The sequence below is a fragment of the Protopterus annectens genome, chromosome 2.part1, assembly GCF_019279795.1.
Source record: "Protopterus annectens isolate FY-2018-M chromosome 2.part1, PAN1.0, whole genome shotgun sequence".
Classification (NCBI taxonomy): domain Eukaryota; kingdom Metazoa; phylum Chordata; order Ceratodontiformes; family Protopteridae; genus Protopterus; species Protopterus annectens.
This window is the reverse complement of record NC_056729.1, coordinates 821,490,165-821,517,803: the sequence shown is the minus strand read 5'-3', so window position 1 is coordinate 821,517,803 and position 27,639 is coordinate 821,490,165. Positions and strand designations below refer to the sequence as shown.

General features: G+C 37.4%; 1 protein-coding gene across 1 annotated transcript in view; it reads right to left on the bottom strand.

Annotated features, from left to right (window-relative positions):
• The window catches only part of ZDHHC2 (zinc finger DHHC-type palmitoyltransferase 2), a 1,463,314-nt gene that overhangs the window by 443,355 nt on the left and 992,320 nt on the right, over window positions 1-27,639 (bottom strand). The window contains 1 exon segment of the mRNA XM_044062506.1: window positions 9,635-9,704. Within this exon segment, the coding sequence (XP_043918441.1) occupies window positions 9,635-9,704 (70 nt within the window).

Here is a 27,639-nt window from a genome sequence, read left to right as displayed (position 1 = left end):
GGGAGATCATAGGTTTTCCCCGGCTATCACTTCTGTGTCACTGTTAGACAGAGGCACAGTATACTAACCTCAAAAAAAGGCATAGCAAAATTAATTTAAAATGGGTGGCGAAAGCCAAACACACTCTGGCTAGGCTTATAAATGCCCTAGGGCAGATAGCCTAGTATGAACCTATGAACCTATAATAGTCATCGAGAGATATATCAAGATCAATGAAAGAAATAGACTGCAGAAGGTTAATAAAACCCAAAAAGTCAGAAGTCTGATAAAACAAATGAACACAGTAATTAGAACTGTTCATAGAGATCCATAAGATATAACAGAAGTAAACAGGATATATTACTGTGCAGCTAAATTAATAACTGATAAAGTTCTACCAGAAGAACACAGGGTAGTGAGGGAAAGGAAGGGGAGAAATCGAATACCATCATGGAAATATTGAATAGAGGAAATTAGAAAGCAATTAAAACAAGAAGTGTCATTATTAGAAGACTATAGAAGAGGGAATAGATCAAACAAAAATATTAAGAAAGATAGATGTGATAAAAGCAACGCAGAATATTAGAACAGACCAGGATCTATCATGCACCATCGCAAATAAACTAAAACTTTCAGCACAGGCAGAAAAAAACTTAGAAGATACGAAGACAAATATAAAGGAAAAGTGGAAAATAAGTAACTTTTTGATAAAAAGGTTTTATAGAGTACTGGGAAATAAGGTAAAAGGAATTGAAAGACCACCAAAAAAAAGAACAAATAGATACATTTTGGAGAAGTATTTATGAAGATCCTGTGGAACATAACAAAGCTAAATGGATATAAGAAGTAAAATAAAGAATAAGAAGTTGAAAGGTACAGGATATGAAATGGGATGAAGTAACAGCTAGAGAGATTGAAACAAAGTTAAGAAAAGCCACTAATTGGAAAACCCCAGGCCCAGATGCAGTACCTAACTTCTGGTTAAAAGTATTAACATCTTAGCACGAAGATTTAGCCAGGAGTAAGAACTATTTATATGCACACCCAAGAACAGACACCAACCTGGCTAACAACAGGAAAAATAATGCTCTTACTTAAGAGTGAACCTGCAAGCTACCCTAAAAATTATAGACCAATAACTTGCCTTCCAACAACATACAAACTATACACAGGAATTGATACTAACAGAGTTTATAGTCATTTAGAAGAAAACTCAATTATGGCAATAGAACAAAAGGGCAATAAAAGAAAGTCATATGGTACAAAGGATTATTTGTTGTTAAATAAAGTCATAGTGGAGAACTGTAAAAAGGGGAAGAATCTAAGTATGGCATGGATTGACTACAAAAAAGCATCTGATAGTATCCCTCATTCACGGAGAAAAGAGTGCTTAAAAATGTATAAGACATACCCCATACTGATCGAGTACATTACATTGACCATGCAACAGTGGCAGACCACTTTGCAATTAAGCCATGATAAAGGAAAAATTGCTATCCCAGGGATAACATTTCAAAGAGGGATACTCCAGGGTGACTCTGTCACCGTTACTATTCTGCTTTGCCTTTAATCCATTAAACTGTTTACTCAACAGCTTAGTCCATGGCTATAATCTGGCTCCTAGAAAACAACAAAGTGTAAAGACTTCTCACCTTCTCTTTGTTGATGATTTAAAACTGTATAGCTCATCAGATGAGGAACTGAAAGCACAACTGCAAGTTGTCAAAACTTTTTCAGATAATAAAAGAATGTCATTTGGTCTTGATAAATGTGCAAAAGCAACCTTTAAAGCAGGAAAACTGCAACACCAGGAAAACATCAGTTTGGGACAAAAATGTGATATAAAAGAACTTGAGCAAGAAAGAGTGTATAAATATTTGGGAACTGATGAAGGATCAACAGTAAAACACAAACAAATGCAAATTAAACTTAATAAGGAATACTTTAGAAGACTTAAATTAATTCTGAAAACAGCATTGACATCTACGAACAAAATCCAAGCTATAAACAATTTGCTCTTCCTGTCTCAACTTACAGTTTTGGAGTGACGGACTGGCCACAAAATGTGTGTGATAGATTACATAGGAAAACAAGAAGGATGCTTCATACTCACCAAATGATTTATAAAAATCAGTGCATACCAAGATTATGTATTCCCTGTTCTGAAGGAGGGATGGGCCTCCTTGAAACTGATTACATGTATAGGTATGCAGTCATGGGACTGTTCACATATCTGCTAACCTCACAGGACCCAAATGTCATGAAAGTTTTGAAACATGAGGAGAATAAATTTAAGATGACCTCTCTGCTTAGTCTAGCAGAAGTATACCAGAGTCAAGCAGGAATGCAAATCAAACCAGAAGTAGATAGAAATCAGGCAGCAAATGAATGTGTCAAGAAACAAAAGAAAGAATATAAGGTGAAGGACCAGACGAGAAGGCAAGAAATGTGGAAAATGCATAAATATAGTTGTATATATGTATAGAAAACGTCTGGAAGAATCTGATGTTGTTCAGGAATGAAGCATTGGAAACGTGAGCCACAAAGCATTACAGAGAATGATGGTGTTTATATCACATGGGAATCACCCATTACCAATAGTTCAAAAAATAGACGTGAGAAAAACAGATATTGTAGTCCATGAAAAGAAGACAAAAGTAGCATTCATCACTGAAATTGCTACAACCAGTGATTATAGTCTCTTACACAGAGAGAGAGAGAGAGAGAGAGAGAGACACACACACAAAGTCATAAAATACCAGGATTTGCAGGCAGAAACGAGGGCAATGGGGAAGATGGATACCCTTTCAGTTCCAACAGTAGTAGGAGCAATGGGTCTCATAAAAAAGTCTTTATAGTCTTATTTAGGTATAGTACCCATGTATGTAACTCCATATGAATTGCAGGAGTCAGTTCTGGGCACATTGTGGGTGCTACAGAGAGCACTTTTAGTCAACATCAAAAACTGAAACAAGGCTAATTTCACAAACTCATACTTTGATTTTGGAATGGGGTACATTCCCATCTTGGTATTAGAAACTCAAAAGCCTTGGAGAAATTAATCCTGAAGACTGGGTGATTCCTTGTCACTGCTGCTGGTTTGTCTTGCCCTTAACCCATGGAATTGTTTATGTAACAGGTTAGGCTATGGTTACCATTTGGCTTCCAGAAACAGATCTTGTTTTAAGACTTATCATCTAGTTTTTGTGGATGATGTAAAACTGCATAGTTCATCAGATGTGGAGTTGAAAGCACAACTAGAAATGGTTAAAACTTTATTAGATGATATGAGAATGACATTTGCTCCTGATGTGCAAAAGCAACATTTAAAATAGGACAGCAGCAGGAGGAAGAAAATATCAATCTCGGACAGGAATGTCATATGAACGAATTTAAGTAAGAGGGAGTATGTACATCTTTGGGAATAGGTTCGTAGGTTTATAGGTTCATAAATAGGCACTAGGCTATCTGCACAAAGGCATTTATAAGCCTAGCTAGAATGTGTTAGCTTTCACCACCCCCTTAGATTACATCCCTGTGCCTCTGTCCAGCAGAGCCACTGAAGTGATTCCCTGGGGTAAACTTCCTGTTTTCCATCCACTCATCAAGGTTTCTCTTGAAGACTGCTAGTGAGGAGCTCTGCCTAATGTAGATTGGAATCTTGTTCCAGAGCATGGGAAGTCTCTGGGACAGGAATCTATCCCTCCAGCATGTCCTATTTATTGTTGTGGTGAGGTTTAGATCCCTAGAGCATGTGGCTCGAGGGGATATGGTTTTCTTTAGGTGGAGTATGTCCATCAATTCTGGGTTAGACATGGCCTTGTATGTCAGGCTGAGATCACCTCTGAGTAGGCTGTATGCAACCGAGTACAGCTGGACTTTCTTCAGTCGAGCTGCATAGGGCATCTGTTTGAGGCCAGTGATCCTCTTGGTGAGGTACTTCTGTTGTCTTTCCAGCTGTTGCAGGTGTCTTGTAAGGTACATGCCAAATGGGGTATTGTACTCTATGATGGGTCTGATGAGTGATGTGTAGAGGGGCGCAATGACCTCTTTTGATCTGGATACAAACCCTTTTGTGATTAGATGGGCTACATAGAAGGACTTTCTAACCACTTTGGCAATGTGATTATCAAAGGAGAGATTACTATCAACTTGGGTCCCTAGATCCCTTATTTTGTCTACTGTATTTAGGAGGCTACCACCTATGTGGTAATTTGTGGGTACTTTGTTTTTTCCAAAGGGGATGACTATGCACTTTTTGGCATTTAGCTTGAGGTCATGGTTTTGATACCAGGTATCTGTCTCAGTGAGACCCTTTTGGAGGATGTCTGTGTCTGCCGGAGAGTCAATTATAGCCCCTAGTTTGCAGCCATCTGCAAACGTGGTCAGCCATAGTCCTCCTGTGCTTGCCTGTACCTCTGAGAAGTATATGCTGAACAGGAGGGGTCCTAGGACTGAGCCCTGGGGAATGCCACTTGTAACCGGTTTAGAGTCAGACCTTGCTCCTGCAACTCTTACCATGTGGGTTCTGTCTGTGAGCCAGTTGGCAACCCATCTCATAATGTAGGGGTTTATGTTCAGGCTGGTGAGCTTGTCTATAATACCAGAATGGGGAATGGTATCAAAGGCCTTTGCGAGGTCTAGGTAGGCTGCGTGGACCACCTTTCCCTCATCTATAGTCTTGGTAACTGTCTCAAAGAAGTCCACCAAGGATAGGAGGCATGATCTGCCCTTAACAAAGCCGAACTGGGTAGGGTCCAGTATTTGGAGGTTCCCAATGTCTATTTTAATGAGATCCATGATGATGCACTCCATAGCCTTGCAGACCAAGCTAGTCAGGCTTATAGGGCAATAGTTCCTGGGGTCTGTTGTGGCTCCACCTTTGTGGAGTGGAATAACTGTTTCTGTGCATCACTCTATGGGCACGTAGCTTGTGGAGAGGCAGAGTTTGAACAGTGTGTTTAGGTGAGGGGTTAGTTCATCTTTGAGCTCATGTAGGATGCAGCCCAGGACACCGTCCGGTCCCATTGATGCTGTGTTTTTGGCTTAGGAGAAGGCTGTTTTAACCTGAGTGCCTGTGATTTCAGGGCCTCTACATTCTTCTGGTATGGTTATGGGCCCTTTTGGGGGTGAGGGGGGGGGTGAAGTTTGCACTGAACCTGTCTGCCAGGATGTTGGAGATATTGGTCGGTTTAGTGTATTTTGGCCATTCTGCACTAACTCCGAGCAGATCTGGGAATTGCCACTTAGATTCTTGACATAGCTAAAGAATGCCTTGTGGTTATCTTTGGAGTCCTTGGCAATTTTTCTTTCGAAGCTAGCCTTGGATGATTTTATGAGGGATCGTAGTTTCTTGTTGATACTGATCAGGGATATCTTCCCCTCTTGGGATTTTACTCTTTCGGTTGTATAGCTTGTTTATGGCAGGGGTCCACCAGACTGTTTTCCTTTTTTTGGAGGAGTGAGTCTTGGTTTTGCTTGGGATAGCATGATCCATGCATTCTTGTAGGTGCCCGTAGAGTGCATTGGTAAAGGATTTTGAAGCTTGGGCAGCGTTATCCTTTAGCATGGGTGATTTGAATGATTGGCAATAAAGCATGAACAACTAAGAATAAAACTAGTAAGTACACTAAATATAATACTGAAAACTGTCTTTACATCTAGGAGTAAAGTCCACATTACAAATACAGTTGTTTTTCTTATTCTAACTTATAATAATATATAAAAATCTTTGCATACCAAGATTATATATTCCTCACTCAGAAGGGGGTATGGACCTCCTCGAAACTGATTAAATGTATAGATTTTCAGTCAAGGGACTGCATAGATATCTGCTGACCTCATCAGATCCGAACAGTGAAAGTTTTAAAATGTGAGGAGAAGAATTCAAAGATGACTTTTTGCTTAGTTTAGCAGAAGCATTTTGAAATAAAGCAGGAAGGGGTATCACACAAGAAGTAGACAAAAATCAGACAGGAACTGAATGTGCCAAAAAACAAATGAAAGAATATAAGGAAATGGGTCAGATGAGAACGAAAGAAAATTAGAAAAGCCATAAATATAGCAAGTACAGAGATCTCCAGGAACAATCTCATGTTGACCAAGATTTGACACAAGAATGATTAAAGAGAAGTGAGTTGAAACCAAAAGATGACAGGCTAATAATTGCAGCTCAGGATAGTGTTTTCTTCATTATTAAGGAGTGTATATATCATTTTGACAAATGTAAAAAGACAAAACAGGAAAAATTATAATTATAAATATAAAAATATAAATAAACTAAGGTAACACCCAGTATCCAAAGGACTGCATCACTGGATGTTGTAAGAACTATTGTCTATTTGTAGGCTTTTTGTAGTAGAGACAGAGGGAGTGGAGGCAGAAAAGGTTGCTGCTGTAGTTGTTGGGGGGGGGGGGTAGAAATTAGGTTGGGTCATAGCATAAACAAGACCAAGATAGACAGATAGTGTTTTTAGAGTCTTGAAAGTATTTGGGTAGAGATCTGTCTAACACTTAGGGGAAGTTTATTCCAAGCATTAGTTACGGAGTAGCTGTAGACGAGTTTTCCAATGTTTTTCATGGGTGCATACACTTGTAGAAGATGCCGTTGGGAGCTACGGAAAGCCCAGTCTGGATTATAGGGCTGGATGAGGGAAGAGAAGAAGGGGCAGGAGGAGGGTTCATGTAAGATGGAATGGATTAGGAGAAGCTGTGGTATTAGGATTTGATGATGAAATTCCAGCGACTGTAGTTTTTTCAAGGCTAGGCAGTGGTGAGCGAGGTAGGGTAGGTTGGTAGCGAATCTAGTGATTTTGTTATGGGTGAGTTCCAGTTTAGACAGAAGATTTGCATGGATGTTAGTGAGAATGGGGGGCACATAGAGTAAGGTGAGGAGTAGGAATGCTTGAGCAAGAGAGAGAGCCTGGAAGCATTTGTGAGGAATTTTTTATACCTGTATAGTAGTCCTGACTTTTGATGTGTCTTTTTAATGCACTGTTGAATATGGAGATCAAACTTTAGTTGGTCATCAATAGTAACTCCTAGCAATTTAGTGTGAGGTTCAACAGCAATGATGGTGTTGTTAAGGGAGGAGACAGTACTCATATCTTTATGATGTTGGAGGGATTTAGGGAGGAATAATGGAAGTTTAGTTTTCTTTGGGTTGAGTAGCAATTGATTTGAAGTTAACCATTTTTTAACAGAGTGGAGAGACTGTTGGGTGAAGGTGAGTGATATTGTCACAGGAGGAGATGATTGTGGAATCATCAGTGTATTGTATCACAGAGGAGAGTGGACAGGAAGAGTATAGGTCATTAGTAAAGATATTGAGTATGAGGGTTCCAAGGATGGAGCCTTTGGGTACCTCAGTTTGTGCAGGTGAGAATGGAAAGAAGTTTGATTGCCATTTAACTGCCTGGTATCTGTTGTAGAGATAGCTGGAGAACCAAGAAAGAGTAGAGGTGGAGAGACTGAGGTTAGCAAGTTTGGTTAGAAGAAGTTGGTGGGGAAACAGTGTTGAAGGCTTTGGAGAGGTCTAGAAACAGACAGGAGATTAGCTTGTTGTTGTTGTCACCAGATTTTGTAATAATGTTACTGAAAGATATGAGGGCAGTAGCTGTACTATGTTGAGGGCAGAAACCATGTTGTGTAGGGGTAAGGACATTTTCTAAGAGTAGGTAATCAAGCGGCTGTTTATGAATACACTTTTCAAGAATTCTTGAAAGGCGGTATAATATGACAATAGGCCGGAAATTAGAGGGGTCGGTTGAGTTGTCACCTTTATGCAGGGGTATTACATAGGATTTTTTTCCAGATTTCAGGTACAATGTTTTCCCTGATTGACCTACTGATTAGGATGCAGATAGGGGTAGGCAATAGAACTGGCAGCAAGCTTTAGGAATTGGGGAGAAAGGTTATCAGCTGAAGGAGAGCATGCTTCAAGTTTGCTAAGAAGTGACTTGATGTAAACTGTGGGGATGGTTTTAAGAGGTCAGAACTGGCTGGAAGGCTGTAACAAAGAAAACAATTGGTGAAAATGTAAGTGTTGTATACAAGGGAAATTGCAACTATGAAGTGTTTCTTTAGTCAAGGAAAAGTTTCCCGGAATATAGCGAGAGTTACAATGAAGAAAAGAAATGGAGGGGAGTGAAAAACATAAAGAGAAAAAGGTAGTAAAAACCTAGAAAAATTGTAAAAATAGATCGAGTGACTTAGTGACCTAGAAAAGACGAGTGTTAGTTAGCGACTATTCAAAAAGGAGGGGAAGTCCGGAAGATTGAGAATAATAGTCTGTAAAGCAGTAAAATGAAAAAGGGGCAGAGTCAAGTGAGAGAAGACGGCTGGGGATAGTAGAATAATTAGAGGAGAGAAAGCTAGATTGGGGGAAATGTGAAAGAAAGCAGGTGGAGATGCAAGGAGGGATTGCACACTAAAGCAGAGTGGACAAGAAACACTGAGAAAAGGGGTATAGCTAGGGGGTTGGATTGGTGGCGTGCTTGCATTCAGCTCAATGACAATGAAGGTTCGGTATTAAAGACAAAAATTATAGACGAGAACATATATTAATGTATGGTAGGCATATGTTGGAGGCAGAGCTACAAAAAACATGAAAAAACAAATCTATGGAAAAGGCACACCATCAAGACCCAAAGAAAGGTGATTTAGGATAGATGAGGGGCAGGAAAAAATACATGCAAACCTGTATGATTTAAAAAGGAAGCAATTCTGGGCACAATGTGAGTACTAAGAAGACCACTCTTGGCTGACATCAAGGACTCAAACAATACTAATTTCATGAACTCTAATCATACCCTGACTTAGAAATGGGGTCCATTCCCTTCAAGGTATTAGAAACTCAAAATACTTGGGGAAATGAAACCACGAGAAGACATATTGGTGGCTGACATCAACACCCATGTCTCTCACTCCACCCTGTTGGTTGATGTCAACACCCATGTCCCTACAGAATCATCCTATGCCCTCCTCTAATGCAAGTCTGCATGCTACCACACAAATATCTGTGACTTATGCCATCACTGACTCCGCATGCATGGAAATAATCAGCTGCCTGAAACCATCATCTCCCTCCTCCCTGGATGGGTGAGCTGGTGTTAGCTGGCTACTCCCACCCTCCACTGTCCGTCTTTTCTAGCACCCAAACTGCTAACTGAACTTACTTGTTTAGGTCGTAGTTGGTGCTTAATCATTCTATCACAGAACCAGACATCAATGTCTGTCTTATTACCACTGTTAATTTGCTTTTTCCTTTTTCTGCCATAAAAAAAAAATTAAAAGCAAATATACTGATAACATAAAAATGGCTTTATATTCACAATTTAAGTAGATGTTATGCTCTAAATGAATACTGGCCAAAAAGGTGTAGATTTGAACACTATTATTAGCATATTATGATCAAACTTGTTAATTTTTGGAGATTAGTTGAAGGCTTTCACTTCTTTGGCAAAGATAGTGAGATATAGTGTTGACCACTCGTGACAATGACTAAAGAATCAGCAGGATCCATATACTGGAAGAATGTCATCCATGTTACTATAGGGCTGGCTGAAGTATATCCTTTACAACAGTATGCAAGTTTAACATCAAAACAAAGTATGAAACATGTACAAAATTAATTAGTAAATTAAAATCTCCTTACTTGTCACATACAGAGCAGTGATGACAACGATCTGGCTTCACAAGTTGACATCTGTCACAGTACCTGATGGCTGGAAAGAAAATATATTTAAAAATGCACATTATCAGTTAAGTAACCTATTAATGATTTTACAATAATTGTACAAACTAAAGCGTTACAAAAAACAAGAAGTAGATAGGTGATAGACAACAACAGGAACAGGAGGAAGAGATGGTTTACATGAAAAAAGGCAAAACTAGCAAAATTCATTTTATCAGAGAAACAGCTGAGGTAGACTCTGACAGCTGTAAATACATAATTTCAGTACTTTGTTCGTGGTACATGTTAAGATTCTATTCTACCTTCAGTTTCTATGACTTGATTGTCTGATTTTACTTGCACCACTGGAGGGGCAGACAGAGAAAGAAAAATTAAAGATGCTGATTGAATGCCATCACTTCATGCTGGGTAGGGGTGAATAGCAGGTGAGAGACTACCCATTAAAATCAGACCCGTATAACACTAGAGTATGGCTGGAGACTGGGCAACATATTGTTCGATCATTGTATGAGCTGACACTGTATTAAAAGCATGTCGATTTATTTTAAGAGCAAAACACCTTTGCTTTTGGGACATAAGAGGAAATTTTTGTGATGCCATTCTTAATTTACAAACCTGAGGGTGGAGAGCAGTGCTCCAGATTTAGCCTAGGTGTTTGAATGTGAATATTAAGGTGGAGAGAAGTAATGGCAGCTCTTGTCATAGTAATTATAATCATCTTGCTTTTTGCAGGGAAAGGCAATGATATTATCAGGGTTCTGAGAAGGAGATAAAACTGCAGATTCCATTTAAAGTAGTTTGTACTAGACAGGTATGGTAATATTAACTGAGTGGTACCGACAGCAATGAATTCTCCTTTTCTGGTATCAGACACCTAATCCCAATTGCTCTTCTTGCTTTGGGGGAGAGGTGCTAAAGAAAGTGACAGGCATCTAAGTATGCCAAAGCTGCTTCATAATTTAGTTAACCATCAACTCTGTATATTAATTTAATAATTGTGTTGGGTAGAGCCAAAATCCTAGATATTTTTAGACTAAGAAAATTGCATTACTGGATTATTCAAAGGATCCATTTTCTGCAGCATAGCTATGTCCATAATTGCTTCTCTTTTGCCTCAGATAACATTGCAGCTGACTTTCTATTATTTACATTCAGTTTGCTGTTTTCGAGCTAGAACAATAACTCTCAGAAATGCTTTTGAATATCTTTCAAGAGATTTGAATTATCTACAAGAGAGACTCATTTTCAGTTTGGGTAGTTCTAATGTGATATTAATTATAAACAAGGAAAACAGGCTACGAGCCAGAAATGAACAATGAGATATCCCAGAATTTAGCATAAGTATATCAGAGAGGAATCCGTTCTTGGATACCATGTAGGGTCTATCAGTGAGGTAATTCTCAAGCCATTATATAGGCCTCTTGCCAAAGGCCATTTTTTGAATATTGCAATTAGAAGGGTCTATATTAAATAAATGAACGCTTAAAATGTCGAGTACAACATACTCAAACACTTTTAAGGGAATGTTTATTTAACCGACAGCTCAGAATGTCGTAATCCAGAATGATGAAAAGTTTTGTTTGGCCACCTACTCCTCCCAAGTGCTGTAGGACACTACACCAACTGACAGCAACTTCAAATCTATCAAAAAAAAAAAAATCATTAAAAAAAAAAAAGAAAAACAACACCTCCCCGTACTTAAATATACCAACTTCCGTGCAGAAAAGGGCAATACTCCCATTCTGCACCATACGGCGCCATTAGGAGTAGCTTACATGATGTAATACAAAATATATTTCAGTGCTGGCCAAACAACATATTTCTGTGCTCCTTTTCTCCAACATTCTGAGCTATCGATTAAATAAACGTTCAAGTATGTTGCACTTGACATTTTAAGCATTTGTTTATTTAACATAGACCCAATAAGAAGTATATGATCAACTAAATCAAAGATCCATTAAACTCACAAACTATTTTAAATCTAAAAAATATAGCACCTGCTTTTAGATTCATTTTCATATTAGTGTGTGTATATGGAGACTGATATGCTAAGTATGGCCACTTGGGTGCCAGATGAATTTCTGAACTGATGCTTGGAATGTGGAAGTAGTTTGTAATTGTTACAGTGGACCATATGTTGAGAATAAATGCATTTCTGAAAGATCTTGTCTAATGGGTGGAGACTGGAGATGAAGTAAATGTTTTAAAAATGATTTAATTAAAGTGTAGGGGGTTGACTGAGTGAAATCAGGGAAAGCAGCAGGCTCAGATGAGGTCACAGCAGATATGATAAAGATGCTGGGTGAGATAGGGGAGAAATGGCTCCTGAGGGTAATAACAGCAGTGTGGAGAGAAAGGCATATCCCAGATGACTGGAAAATAAGCATACTCATGCCAGGGTACAAGAAAAAAGGGGACATCCACAACTGTGGGTAGTACAGAGGCATCAAACTCCTATCACATTGCATGAAAGTAATGGAGAGGGTGATTGATAAACGGATATGCAGAGTAGTAGAATGTGAGATGGGATATGAGCAGGTTGGATTCAGATCAGGATGCAGCACAACTGACCCGATGTTTGCAGTGGACAGATACTTGAGAAGAAGGTAGAGATGAGGAGAGAGTCCAACTGGGCATTCCTAGACTTGGAGAAAACATATGGCAAGGTCCCAAGAAAGCTGATCTGGGCAGTACTGCAGTGGTCTGAAGTCCCAGAAACATTGGTAGAATTAGTGTAGGCTACGTATGTACAAGGACCCAATGACCCAAGTACGAATAGTGTTCAGCCTCACAAAGGGGTTCCCAGTGGGAGTGGGTGTACAGCAGGTCACCTCCTTCTGTCATTCTTATAGCTACACTAATTTCATGAGGATTGAATTTAAGGTACACTATACTTCCTGCAAACTTCATGGATATCTTTCTCATTGCCACCACTGCTACAATGCATTTTCAGTTTATTTCTAATAGTCATATTTTTATTTGACTCATATTTAATATTACACACATCTCTTTCCTCAATTAATTCTTTTAATAGTTATACTTGTAGTATGAGTCATTCTGCATACATCAACAGCTTTTATCAGGTTTGCTAATTTTAATATACTGCCTCTAGTTTGATAATTTCTTATATCATAAAACATTCTGTCACTTATTAATAAATTATGTAGATCACCAAATTCATAATCTTTCACTTGAGTCTTTAGTTCAGTTAACATAAGCAGCTATATGCTAAGTAGGGGCTTTTGTCTTTGTAAAGAGCAGATGATTTATAAATAGTGAATAAATTGCAAGTTCTTTCTAGCCTTGCAGCAATTCCTGCACTTTTCTCTAAATGATACTAATTTGGCTTTTTCTTTTTCTAGAAAGATAAAATAATGTACCATTAAGATTTCTTCCCTTTGCAATGATGAATAAATGGTGAATAAACTAAAAGTTCTTTCTAGCCTTGCAATAAGTCTTGTACATTTTTCTAAATGATACAAATTTGGCTTTCTCTAGTTATAGAAAGATAAGTGTTAAAATACCATTAAGACATTTTTCCCTAGTAACATGGAAAATTGTGCCACACAGTAACTTTTCTGCCCTCTTGGCTAGTTCTCCCACAATAAAAAATGAATCAAACTTTAGGATCCAAATTTTCTGGTTTTCTGCTAAGCTACTTTGCAGGGAGAGAACTGTTGAGGGTCACTACTAAACCAACTTTCTAACTGCAAAGCATACTGTTTGTACTTCCAAGTACATGATATATGTCTTCACTTGTGAAATCATATAACATTTGGAAGCTCATCAGGGTGTTGAATAAACAGTACAGACACCATGAATGTGCTTTCAGCCTTTATGAAATCTTTATTCTGACTGCTTTCTAGAAAAAAATGTGTCGCTTGAACACAACTCCCTGTATTTAGGCTTTAGCATATTTAAGTATTTATGCTACAGGAAGTATATGTATGCATAGCTCAGTGAATAATGCCACAATGGGATGCAGTTCTATGACAAATTATAAAAACAGATTCTATATCAAACTTGTTAACTATGCATGACAGAGAAGGTAAAATAGCTATCTTTATGTAGTAGTAGTAGTAGTAGTAGTAGTAGTAGTAGTATTAGTAGTAGTAGTATTCGTAGTATTAGTAGTAGTATTAGTAGTATTATTTGTAGTAGTAGTAGTATTAGTAGTAGTAGTAGTAGTAGTATTAGTAGTAGTAGTATTAGTAGTATTATTTGTAGTAGTATTAGTAGTAGTATTAGTAGTAGTATTAGTAGTAGTAGTATTAGTAGTATTAGTAGTAGTAGTATTAGTAGTATTATTTGTAGTAGTAGTAGTATTAGTAGTAGTAGTAGTAGTATTAGTAGTAGTAGTATTAGTAGTATTATTTGTAGTAGTATTAGTAGTAGTATTAGTAGTAGTATTAGTAGTAGTAGTATTAGTAGTAGTAGTAATAGTAGTAGCAGTAGCTAGAAGGTGCATGAAATGCAAACTGATTGCCTGAATCTGATATCTATAGCTACTGGAGCACTGCTTATTGTCAGGCAGCCTTGTATAAGATATTTAGCTCAACAGTTTATGTGATTTCCTCCCCACCTTAAACTCTATTCATTAACTCTTTAAATTCCACTTTTGTTAACTATTTCCATTAACAGATGTCTTGATGTAGTCATTCATGATCATCTTAATAATGGGGCAGTATTTGTCATCTCTGTGGACATGCAGGCAGCACAAATCAGTACTATCCACTGAATGTGATTTATAATTGCAGATCCAGAGATAAACGTAGAACATATAAAGAGAATCTATACTGTACACATCTGGGGTACTTCAGAAAGTATTGCAATTTTATAGTATATATATATATATATATATATATACTGCAGGCCAGGACACATTTGTCAGTGAAGTCTACCAATTGAAAAGACATCTTCACAGAAAACCATCCTGAATCTAAATGAATAATAGATCGTTTTAAAATCTTTTATTTTAGACATCAGTCTGAATTAACAGACAACAACAAAGCCATTTGTAGCAGCATATTATAATTTGTGAACCATCACTTTCTAGAGCTCCTTCTGATTCATTCTTGCCAATGGCCGTCTCATACTCATACTCTCAGCATGAACCACAGATGCACTTTTGTGGACAGAACTGACTTTCAGAGCCATTGAAGATCGTCCATAATTCTGCATTCACCGATTAGTGCTTGGTCATTGGATCTTGTCTTTGGAAACTCCTGGCCATGACATCAGGGTGCTGGATGAGGTTTCTATGCTATTAATTTTATTTCTAAGGTACTACTGAGACCAGATTTATTTGAGGGAAATGGGTAACTATGAGGCATACAACACTGTGTTTTATGTTACTGCATTTCCCATTCTTCATGCGGTATTCAGGTTCATTTCTCACCACTGACACATACTGAAAATCATACACATTATGATTATTATTATTATTAGAACAGCTAAAGCATATCGTTTATTGTTTTTAAACTCACACCATTTTCAAAAAAAAGTGTTAACTATAATTGCTATACAATGGCAGTACATTTATGACATTGATATTACTAGTACTACTTTAAATAAAATTGCTCTGGAATATTTTCTGTATACAGAAACATCTATGCACCCTCGTAACTGGATATGGACTTATTGATTGCAAAAGTCCAAAATTTCCTATATCCGCAAAGAAATGTAAAGCCATTAAAGGAAGCACACTTAAAAAAATGTATATATATATATATATATATATATATATATATATATATATATATATATATATATTCAAAAAGATATATATATATATGTGTGTGTGTGTGTATGTATATATATATATATATATATGTATATATATATATATATATATGTATATATTCAAAAGATATATATATATATATATATATATATATGTATATATTCAAAAAGATATATATATATATATATATATATATATATATATAGTCAAATTCCTTACATGCATGCATACTTGGCCACTAAATGTGATTCTGATATATATATATATATATATATATATATATATATATATATATACATATATATATATATATATATATATATATATATATATGAGATCGGTACTGATCCCCGAAGGAACTTTTGACTGAAGCACAAACAGCTGGGCATACCTCAGTGAAAGTGCTTTTTACCAAAAAAGCACTTTCGTAGAAGTATGCCTGCAGCTAGAGGGAGTTGTGGGAGAATGACTGTTGCGGAGATCGTACTACGGTGCAGATAAGGGAATATTCCCTTTTCCTCACTGTAGTGCGATCTCGGAGTGAGAATATTAAAGTGGGGGTGTGGAAGGCACAGCCCCCCACATGGGGGGTGCAGGGGGGCTTGCCCCCCTGCATAAAAGTAGATTTATTGTTTTTTTTTTTTTAACGCACTTTAATGAAAGCACTTTTTCAGTGAAAGCTGTGTTCGGTGATTGTGGATTCGGACTATTGAACTTTCGTTCAATAATCCTAGATCCATATATTATTTTATATATATATATATATATATATATATATATATATATATATATATATATATATATATATATAAATATCTATATCAATGGATGATATCTTTATGTGTCCCTGGCACCTTTTCAGTTTGAATGTACTGTATGACTGTTGCGTTAATTTCGTGAAAATGTCACTTGATTGGTTAACATGAAGACTAAAACCATATTTATAGTTATTTCTTTCACTACTATCACTGCCATTGCCAGGGCTTAAGAAAACAGCAATGCCTGATAGTGTGTTTCCTATTTGTTTATATTTTTCACTACAATCACTGCCTCTTTTATTTTATCAGGTAGGTTTGTGGTCTAAATAAAGTCATGAATTTGTTATGTGCCACCTCTTCTCTTATCAATGCATTCTGTCTAACATGAAACACGTTTCTCAGGCCTTCTTCTCACATCAGAACACTTTCTTAGATGTCCTTTCCTTCTGGTCTCTTTATCTCCTCATCAGTTCAGCCCCTGACTTACTTTTTTCAGAGGTTGTCCTTAAACAGCAGAGTGCCGTGTATAACTTCAGTACTAGGATGAAGGGATGTTCTGTAGGCTCTCAACATACTTTTTAACTACTGTTTCCAGCGAATCCCTTTGGACTTAGCAACCCTGATTTATAACTTGGCTTTATTACAATCTGCATAGAGTGTTTCTCTTGTGGCCAAAATGGAGCAACTTTTCTGCATGTAATTGCTTGGCATTCACAAAACTTTGTCAATTTAATAACTATTAAAATATGCTTCACTATCAGTCATCAATACTTCTGGTATTTCAAAGGCAACAGATATTTTTCAAAATCTGCACATGAATAAATGCAAAATGGTGGTCCTTCCACTATCTTACAAATTGTGAATAACATTCAGTAGGTACTCTGTTATACATTTGTCAGTAAAGATGTATGGATATATTAGTCTATGATTCTCTTGGACATAGAGACATTTGCATCTCAACAATCTCAGTTTGGTCTGCACTGGCCTGGCATGAGTTTTTATTCATTTTACATTCATTTATAGCCAATCCATTTTATACTTCATATTCTTCTGTCATTTTTACACCCTTCTGTTATTTCATCTTTTCTAAGACACTTGTCTCATCTCTCAGTAGGGCTAATAACTAACTTTACCAGTTCAAGTTTCTTTACTTGCTCATAACTCAACAGATAGGATTCCTTTTTCTTTAGTTCCAGAAGAATTGATGTTATTATTCTGTCTTTTACAATAGCCTTTTCTATACAATATAATATTCGTTATTTTTAAGTATTTGTCTGAACTATATGAGTAAACACACTTTCTAGCATTCTGCAATTGTAATATTGGCCTTAGGTTGTTGCATCTAGCATCTGCTAATACAGTCATTGATGAGGCTGTGTCTGTTATCATATTTACTTCTTTGTTTAATATCTTCACTGCTACTTCTGGCCTTATTTTCATTTGTACTTGTATTTTATACACAAGTATTGATTTCCTCCCCACTGTTTTCATTTTTGTCTACCATTGCTTTATGTTACATTTCTTCTTCTTCCGCTGCTAGTCTCACTTGTTGGCTGTTTCATTTCTCTCTACTGCTGTTCATCACTTACGCTGCTTGATAGGTTAGAAAAAATATATATTTTTCTTGCTTTGCACATACTTTTCTTAAGGATGGCCACTCTCTGTTATAAGGATTCTTGCTACGAAAGAATTTGCACTGTCTCTTATAACTCAGTTGTTTTCTGTGACATTTAGATATGCTTCTTCATGTCTGCATCACTCACGTTGACTTATTTTCCCTTATTGTTTGCTTCTTGGATGAGGTACTCCCCTGCATTTGCTCCTGGCTGGGGTGCTGTCTGTAAGGACATCTGCTTGTTACCTCTCATCAAGTAGGTTTTCACAAAGGTCTTCAGTTTTCTACCACATCCAACGACATGGTAACAGATGACTTGGTGAGTCTCTGAACTGCCAGTTTTAAATCTGCACGACTCATCCTCTTTCTGTCTTGCATGTTTGAACTTATTTATTTCATATTTGTTTTCATTTTATTGGGCCCAGAGTGTTTGATTATCTTACCTTGCACCTCTTGAAATTCATCGTCTGCTCCTGCTATTATTTTATATGTCATACTAATGTCCTCCTATTGTCTGTAATAAACATGAGTTAATCTATCATCTGTTGTTAAGCTTAAAGCTCTCAGATAGCCAAAGTATCTGATCACCCCCTTCTTTCAATGTGATCTTATATTTTGTGTGCCATAGCCTATTTCAAATGGTGGCAACCTAGAAATATTAAAAGACATTTTTCTCATTTTCTATGTTTTTTTCTTGATTTTGTTATCGTCTTATACAAGTTTCCTCATATAAAGCCCTTAGTGGCGATCTTTAAAAAAAAATGTTCATAAAGCCATTTTGATAAAGATTTCTCTTGACTGTGATGGTCTATGCAATTTCTTCTTGTTTTGTAATTGAAAAACATACCTGCAATTCTATAAAAGTAATAGTAATAAAACTTTTCTGCCAATCTACAGTTCTTATTGTATTTAGTTGTAAAGCAGATAAATCCACTTCATACAAACGTCCCTCATCAGGGGTGTAACATGAGCACTGTCAGGTCAAGTCACTTACTCAGAGCCACATAGCAAGGAGAAACTCAGGGCATCACACTCAGGACAACAGGATGAAGCCCATGGATGGCTCAAAGCCTTAAAACTCTGGTCTAAACTAAATATGCTTCTTTTTATTGAATAAAATAACTGACCTTATCAAAAGTTTCTTTACTGTTGTGTCTTTGGAACTGCAGATGCCACAAAGCACTGGTGCGCATTAGATTTTACAATGAAAAAAATAATTACAGAAATCCAGTGAATAAATATAATGTTTAAGAACTGTACTTATTGTATGATGTTTTCCACTTTTTTCCAGGCATATAAATAAAAAGCACATGCCAGGAGACAGATTCAGTGCAGAGTGCATTTTATTGGGTGAGCAACATATCAGCGCAAAGTCATCAGATTAGGTGGGTTCAGTCCTACAAGTAACCTATACATAAAAAAAAAATGAACAGACCCCAGAGGTCTAGTGACTAATTCTCCTCTACACAAAGAACTACTTTTAATGTTTGACAGACATGGCTCTGAATACATGGAGCTTGTTGTCAAACATAATTATAGGCTATTAATTGATTTAATAAAACAAGCAGCAGAGTTGGATGCTAGGATTGTTCTGGATACTGCACATGAGGAGAATATTTATGACTATAACCCTATGTTTAAAAGTATTCATCAAGAAATGACTTCTATAAATAAAGACATAGGGAATTTGCAGACTTTGGATCCATCCCAGTTTGGCTTTGTCAAAGGCAGATCATGCCTTCTAAACTTGGTTGACTTTTTCGAAACAGTCACCAAAGCCATTGATGAGGGAAAGGCAGTCCATACAGCCTACCTTGATCTGGCGAAGGCCTTCGATACAATACCCCACTCGGGTATCATTGAAAAACTCATCAGCTTAAATGTTAACCCATACATCACAAGATGGGTTGCAAACTGGCTGAGTGACAGAACCCACAGGGTCAGAGTTGCTGGCGCCATGTCAGACTCAAAGCCTGTCACAAGTGGTGTACCACAGGGCTCAGTCCTGGGCCCACTCTTGTTTGGCATCTACTTTTCCGAAGTACAAGCAAACACAGGAGGGTTATGGATGACAAAGTTTGCAGATGACTGCAAACTGGGCGCCATAGTAGAAAACACATCTGACACAGATATCCTTCAGAAGGGTCTCACAGAAACGGATAACTGGTGCCAGAGCCATGGCCTAAAGTTAAATGCCAAAAATGCATAGTCATACCCTTCGGGAAAAACAAGGTTACCCTAGCTACCAAATAGGTGGCAATCCACTGAGCACAGAAGAAGTTATCAGGGACCTGGGGACCCAGGTTGATAGTAGTCTGTCATTCGACACCCATGTAGCTAAAGTAGTTAGGAAGACCTTCTACATTGCCCACCTTATCATGAAGGGATTCTCATCTAGATCAAGGAGGTCATAGTCTCCCTATACTCATCACTCATCAGACCAATGATTGAGTACAATGCCCCATTCGGAATGTATCTGACCCGACACTTGCAGCAGCTGGAGAGGCCACAAAAGTTCCTCACCAAAAGGATAAAGGGTCTCAAACATCTGTCCTATGCTGCCCGACTGAAAGAACTCCAGCTCTATTCAGTCGCACCGCTTGCTCAGAGGTGACCTTTGCCTAACATACAAGGCCATGTCAAACCCAGATTTGATGAATATGCTTCACCTCAAAAAATCTAGATCCGTCAGAGCCACAAGGGCAGGAGACTTAAACCTCGACACGGCTATTAATAGGACGTGCTGGAGGGATAGATTCATCACCCAAAGACTCCCTATGCTGTGGAATAAAATCCCGGTATATGTGAGGCAGAGCACCTCGCTGGCCTTGTTCAAGATGAATCTTGACCAATGGATGGGAGATCGCAGATACACCCCAGGGGTTACCTCAGTGTCACTGCTCGACAGAGGCACAGCTAAATAATGGGCATAGTTTCTCCAAACTAAAGGGGTGGCGTAAGCCACAAAACTATGGGCTAGGCTTATAAATGCCCTCGGGCAGATAGCCTAGTATGAATCTATGAACCTATGAACCTATAAAAAACAGGAAAATGAAGACAATTGAGAGGGATAGGGCCCAATACAATACAAATATGGCCTACCCTCTGCTTCCTAGGTCACAAGTTTGGAATGATAATTTAAACATAGATGCTTTACCTCCAAACAACCAGGATTCTTTTTTGGACCAAGAGAATTTTCCTCCATTGAGGAGGTCCAAGTGACTGAGGGATAGATACAATCAGAACAGTTAGGGTCAAGGGACATTTTCTATGAATGGGGGTCGGGGGGGTCAATCGACTTATCGGAGTGGGGAGGGGAGGAAGTCGGGGTTGGAATTAACCCCACCGGGACAATTTTTTGATATATGTTCTGTTTTTAAAGACTCTAGAGGTGATTTTAATCTGTTTAATTTTTCAGCTGTACAAACTGATGTTAATGCTTGTGATTTACTTGCAAAAGGGTTGACGTTTGTTCCTGTTAGAAATTATAATTTAGCCCAAACATCGGTAGATTTAAGACAGTTTATAAGGAAATTAAACTTTAACGTTTTATTTAAATCTGTTGAACAAGTGAGCAACCCTTTACACAAATCTAGCACTTACAATCCACCCATCCATCCCTCTATATCACCCTTTGAAAGGTTGTTATGTGAGGTTGATTTGAGGAATTTACAGAAAATGTTTTTTATATGAACCTTAGTGATGGTGAGTCAGAGGGTTTAAATAAATTGAGGTCAAACAAGGATGTGAAAGTGATTAAACCAGATAAGGGAGGAGGGATTGTAATTATGGACCTGAGTTATTATAATACAAGAATGAAGAAAATTTTAGATGGGGTTGCATATAAGAAAATATCTTTGAATGAACTAAATGGTACCTACAATAAGATTCGAAATGAGGTGAAGGATATGTTCATTGAAGGTTCCATTTCTATTGATGAATTTAATTTTTTGTCAGTTCCCCATCCAAGAACTCCCTGTATATTTGGTCTGCCTAAAATACATAAGAGTATTTCGGATCCACCCATGCATCCAATTGTGGATGGCAGAGGTTCTATCACATACCCCCTTGCTAGATTTTTGGACATTAGGTTAAAATCTTTTGTAGCTGATGAACCAAGTCTATGTAAGGATTCATGGGATTTTTTACACAGAATTAATAATTTGGAATTTATTGATACTGGCTTGTTTATCACGTAGATGTTAAAGATTTATATACTTCAATTCCTCATGACATTGGGGTGGAATGGGTGTGTGAGTATTTATTTCAAAAAGGAGTGCCCCAGCCTAATATTAATGTTTATGAGCAACTTTTTGAGTTGGTTTTAAAAAAATAATTGTATATTTTTTGCAAATGAGTATTTCATCCAAACCATAGGGGTGGCCATGGGTTCTCCTTGTGGTGGGCTTTATGCCAATATAGTCATGCTACAGTGGGAAAAACATTTATTTTTAATTCACAAGTTTATAACTACTGTAGAATGTATGTATGATTTTTGGATGATATTTTTATATTTTGGGATGGGTCTGAACAGCTGATTGTTGAGTTTTTGGACTACACTAATGATTCAACACCCTTCTTGAAATTGACACACACAATTGGTTTGAATGAGGCTTCTTATTTGGATGTTAGGTTGTTAAAAGACCTTGCGTCAAAAAAATTCCTTTTAGAGATCCACCGTAAAGAAACCTACTCCAATAGTTTCTTGCATTTTGATAGTTCTCATCCATACAAACAAAAAAGAGCAGTTGTTAAAGGGCAGTGCGTAAGGGCTGCCCGGATGGTTTCCTGTTTGAGTAATTTCTTAATGAATGTGAACTATTGAAAAATATGTTTTTGAAAAGGGACTATCCAGTGGGTTTGGTGAACAATTTAATGTTAGAAGTTATTAACAAAAGGGAGAGAGGTTTCTTTTGGGCCATTCTAACGGGTGAGAATGGAGTGGTCGAATATATATATATACTCTTCTAGTGAAATAAATACTAGTTCTGAGGAGGTTAGGATAATGTCGAATAAAGGGTATGGAATACAGAGTATGGATGTGTATAATAATTTTAACTTTCGTTCAGCCTTTATTATAACCTACAATTTGGAAAGTAAAGAAATCATGGATATTCTGTTCAAAAACTGGGTTATTTTGTCTTCGTGTAGTGAGGTTAAACAATGTCTGGGGAAGAGACCTATTGTTGTCTACAGGAAGGGTCAAACCCTTAAAAACATATCTGCAAGGCGTGACCATTCACAAGTGAAGGAACATATGAAAAAATGTGGCCTATGTAGGTATTGTGAATATATTTATTTTTTATTTTTATTTTATTTTACATTTGTTGACCGGGATAGTCTGACTGGATGCATGTCAATTTTCAGCGGAGGCCCGGGGAGAAAAGCTCCAAGGGTAAGCAGATACAGCATTACATAATACCAGGATTACATATTACAAACAGACTATTTACAGAGATTACATAAGTAAGCAAGTTAAACAAGTTCCACAGGTTACAGTTAGTCCTGAGCACAAGTCAGGATTAAATTAAATTACACAGTAAACTGGTTAAGAAATTTTTACACATTCGAGTTAGCCTGGCTTGATACATTGACATAGCCAGTTAAGTGACAAATGTTGTTTGAGTCTAGTTTTAAATTGACCTAAGGTGGAAAGTAAGGTAATATCAGCTGGAATATAACTGAAGGGTCTTCCTTCAATATAAATGGGGTGAAGGTGAATTTAAAGAAAAAGTGTAATTGTCAAACAGAAAAAGTAGTATATTGTGCTTTTTGTTGTAAATGCCCATGTTTTTACATTGGGAAAATGGAGAGGAAACTAAAAAGTCATATTTATGAACACCTTAGGGATATCAGAATGAAAAAGGATTTGAATGCCCTAGCAAAGCACTGTAATGAGTTAGTTGGCCACATGTCTAAATTAACGGTGATTGAGCCCCTACAAATTAACCCCAGGGGTGGGCCATGGCCATTGCATTTGGAGAGAAATTAAGCATTATGGCAACTTAGGACCAATGCAACCCAATGGCCAGGCCTAAATGAAGCTTTTTCAATTACTTGCTTTCTAAAACTAAAAGCACTTGAGAGATGATGAAATGTTGCTTTTCCTTTATTGCATTTAGGTTTTGTACAAATAAGAATATTTGTGCATAACTCTATTGGGTATCCTTGGTTTCTAATAGCAATAAGTATTTAAAGTTTAAATTTTTATGAGTTTAGATGGTTGTATAATTTAAAATATACAAAATATATGTATAAGGATTTAGTTATCATCATCTTCTTTCGGCTGTTCCCATTAGGGGTTGCCACAGCACATCACCTGTTTCCATTTCTTCCTGTCCTCTGCATCTTGCTCTGTCACACCAAACACTTGCATGTCCTCTCGCACCACATCCATAAACCTTATCTTAGGCTTTCCTCTTTTCCTGTTACCTGGTAGCTTCATCCTTAGCATCTTTTTCCCAATATACTCAGCATCCCTCCTCAGCACATGTCCAAACCAATGTAATCGTGCCTCTCTGGCATTGTCTCCAAACCTTCCAACCTGGGCTGACCCTCTAATATACTTATTCCTAATCCTGTCCACCCTCGTCACACCCAGTGCAAATCTTAACATCTTTAATTCTGCCACATCCAGCTCAAACTCCTGCCTTTTTGTCAGTGCCACTGTCTCCAACCCATATAACATAGCTGGTCTCACTACCCTCTTGTAGACCTTCCCTTTCACTCTTACAGGTATTCGTCTGTCACAAATCACTCCTGACACTCTTCTCCACCCACTCCATCCTGCCTGTACTCTCTTCTTCACCTCTCTTCCACACTCACCGTTACTCTGAACTACTGACCCCAAGTATTTAAACTCATCCACCTTCACCACCTCTACTCCTTGCATCCTCACCATTCCTCTATCCTCCCTCTCATTCACATACATGTATAAGGATTTAGTTATATTTATTTATATATATTTATATGTACTTATATATTTATATTTTGATATATACATATATATATATTTTTATATATTTTTATAAATGTGTGTTTTATAATGTATTTATTAATACAATTATTAGCAGGCTGTTTATTATCTGATTGTTTGTTCCTCATGGGTGATTTAATGTTATATATTATATTTACTTTATTTAATTGGTCATTAGATACCTTTTTATTAATTCCTAATAGGAAAGGATGCTTTTAAACATGTTTGGTGCTCCTACATTATTTTATATGATATACCTTGTGTTTAGATGTATAATTACTGGGCTTTATTCTGAATTGTATATGTTTATGCATTATTCATGAGTGTAGTGTGCTGATTGGTCCAGGCTGTGGTGTGTGGGCTATTTAAAATGGATTGCTTTATGAACTACTCTTGATCTTGATAAAGTCTCCGAATTTGGAGACAAAAGCGCTTGATTGGATGCATTATTAACTGATTTTTTATTATTTTTGGTCATTAAAGCGTTTTATTACATTTAGTTGGAAGTCTGGTCATATTTTTGTTTGGTGCACTATCTTCCTGGTCGACCGAATCTGTGTAACCTATACATTCATATTCAACAAATATTAGTTTTTATTTTAATTGCAGAAATGTAGGCTTTAATGCCATGTTGTTAAGTTAATCTGTAGTATCGGTAAAAGCATATATGGAATATCTGCATATTCCAAGGATTACTGGTAACAATTCACAATCCATTTATAGACTGGGAAAGCTGTATAGCTAATATAATAATAAAAGTATATTTATTGTAATAAAGCATGAATATGGCATATAAGGGTTCTAACCATCTTTCTATTTTGTCTCACCAAGTCCCTTATATATCTCTCTCTTTTTTTTAAATGGAAACACAGTGTTATGATGCTATACTTTTTTGTCAACAAACCAAATACTTTTCAGCACAGGGAGGTAGGCCAATCACTGCAGCTCAGCCTGCCAACCCTCCACTGGCTGCCATACCAACACCCAATGCCTCTGGGATACAACCTGGCAGTACTGCCTCTATAACACCTGGACTACATGGCAATTGACATCAGACAGCACTACCCCAGCTGCTGGTGCATTGGTACCCTCTGGGTGTACTGGTGAAGGTCGGTGGTGATTACATCACTCACCAGGAGCTGAAAGGGATGGTGCATGATGTCACAGGAATTGGCCTGGGTGCCCACATCAGTCACCTGGAGAGGTTGCTCATTAGAATGGAAAACAGACTCCAATGTCAAGCAGTCATACAGGGAACTGAGGAAGAGGATAGTGACGACAGTTCTGAGGGTGAGGAATAGATTCTCATTGTTCCCATGCTTGACAGGCAAGTGCCTCCAACGTCCTCTACCTATTCCCAATCATGGTGTCCCCCAACCTTTATTGTCCATCACCATCCTGCTGTCTGTCTTGTTTGTCCTATTTGCACCTGCTTCCTCACCTACTCTACCTACCTTACCCTCACATTCCCATGTCTCTTCCCCAACATTCCTATCTTCTTGAACCCCTCCCAAAAAATGGGCACCTATCCTACAAAAAAATTTGTCCCATGCATATCTCTCCACTTCACATATGTGTGTTCTTGACACACTTAGTTTGGTCCAATTGGCTATACAATTTTATTGCATCATTGTCATTCATCTGTGTTTTGGTGACCGTCCAAATTCATCCACTTTCTCTAAATGTTCACATTAAGGAGTTGAAGAAATGGATATCTATGGTTATTTCCTAATTCCCCCCCTGCAAACTCCTTTATTGCTTTCCCTTTGTTCTTCTCTCTGCTTGCCCCCCCCATTTCACCACTTTCCTGTCAACCCCATTTTCATACCTTTAATCTGGTCAAAAATAGAATCACGCACCACACACATGGCCAGAAATGGCCCATAAAAAAGCCTTCCATTTTTATCCTCTGCATTTGAAGAGAGTTTGGCATCATGCACCAATGCTAAGTGGAGGTGAATGGCTCTATACGTCCTATCTCAAAAAATGTTCATCTGATATGCTGTGGAACCTCTCCTTAGTGTGAAGAAGCATACTGCACACACTTTTCAGGATATCTGGCCATGCAAAAATAGCATATCTGTTGAGTCATAATAATCATTTAAAAAGATGTACAACCCCTTGTCATTTCTAGACAGCTGTACACACAATTAAAACTGTGATTTGCAGCGAGGCCTGCAAACAGGTAATAGTACAACTGTATTGAGGTAGGGATTACTGATAAAATTTGGGGAGAGTGTTAGAAAAATATGTATTAATGTGTGTATGCTTAATGCCAATTAATAACCAAGTATTTTAATACGCTTTTCATTCTATTTTTCATGCACTGTATTTTATACAAATTGAGTTTCATATGAGACTGAATAAGATGCTTTTTGAAAACTGCAGTATGCTTTCTGAAACTTGCAAGTTGCCCTCTGACCTAGTAACTGCTAGCACAGCAATATTCATGTTTATGCCTTTTGGAAATGTACTTGAGAAGCAGGTGCTTATCTGCTAGGTCAGGAATGAATGAATGAACAATACTATATTCTGTAAATGTAATGTTTTTAGACAATCAGCTCTGTTCGAAGCATGAGAACATGTGCAGCTGCAGTAGCTTAGAGATAAAGTAGACAAAGGATTATTAGAGAAATGAACTGCTAGCATTGTGCTTGAATTAGCCATAGTACCTTGAATGGTAACATAACATGTATCTAACTGGGAGTAATCAAGGCCATGTTGTTTTCCTCAGGAAGTTTCACATAAAAATTGATAAATCAGCAGAAATTCATGGGAATGATGGTCAACAGATGATGATGAAAAAGGAGGTGATCTGTTACGTCAACTTGGTAGGCCATGACTAGTTAGAGAATGTATAAAATTGAAAGTATT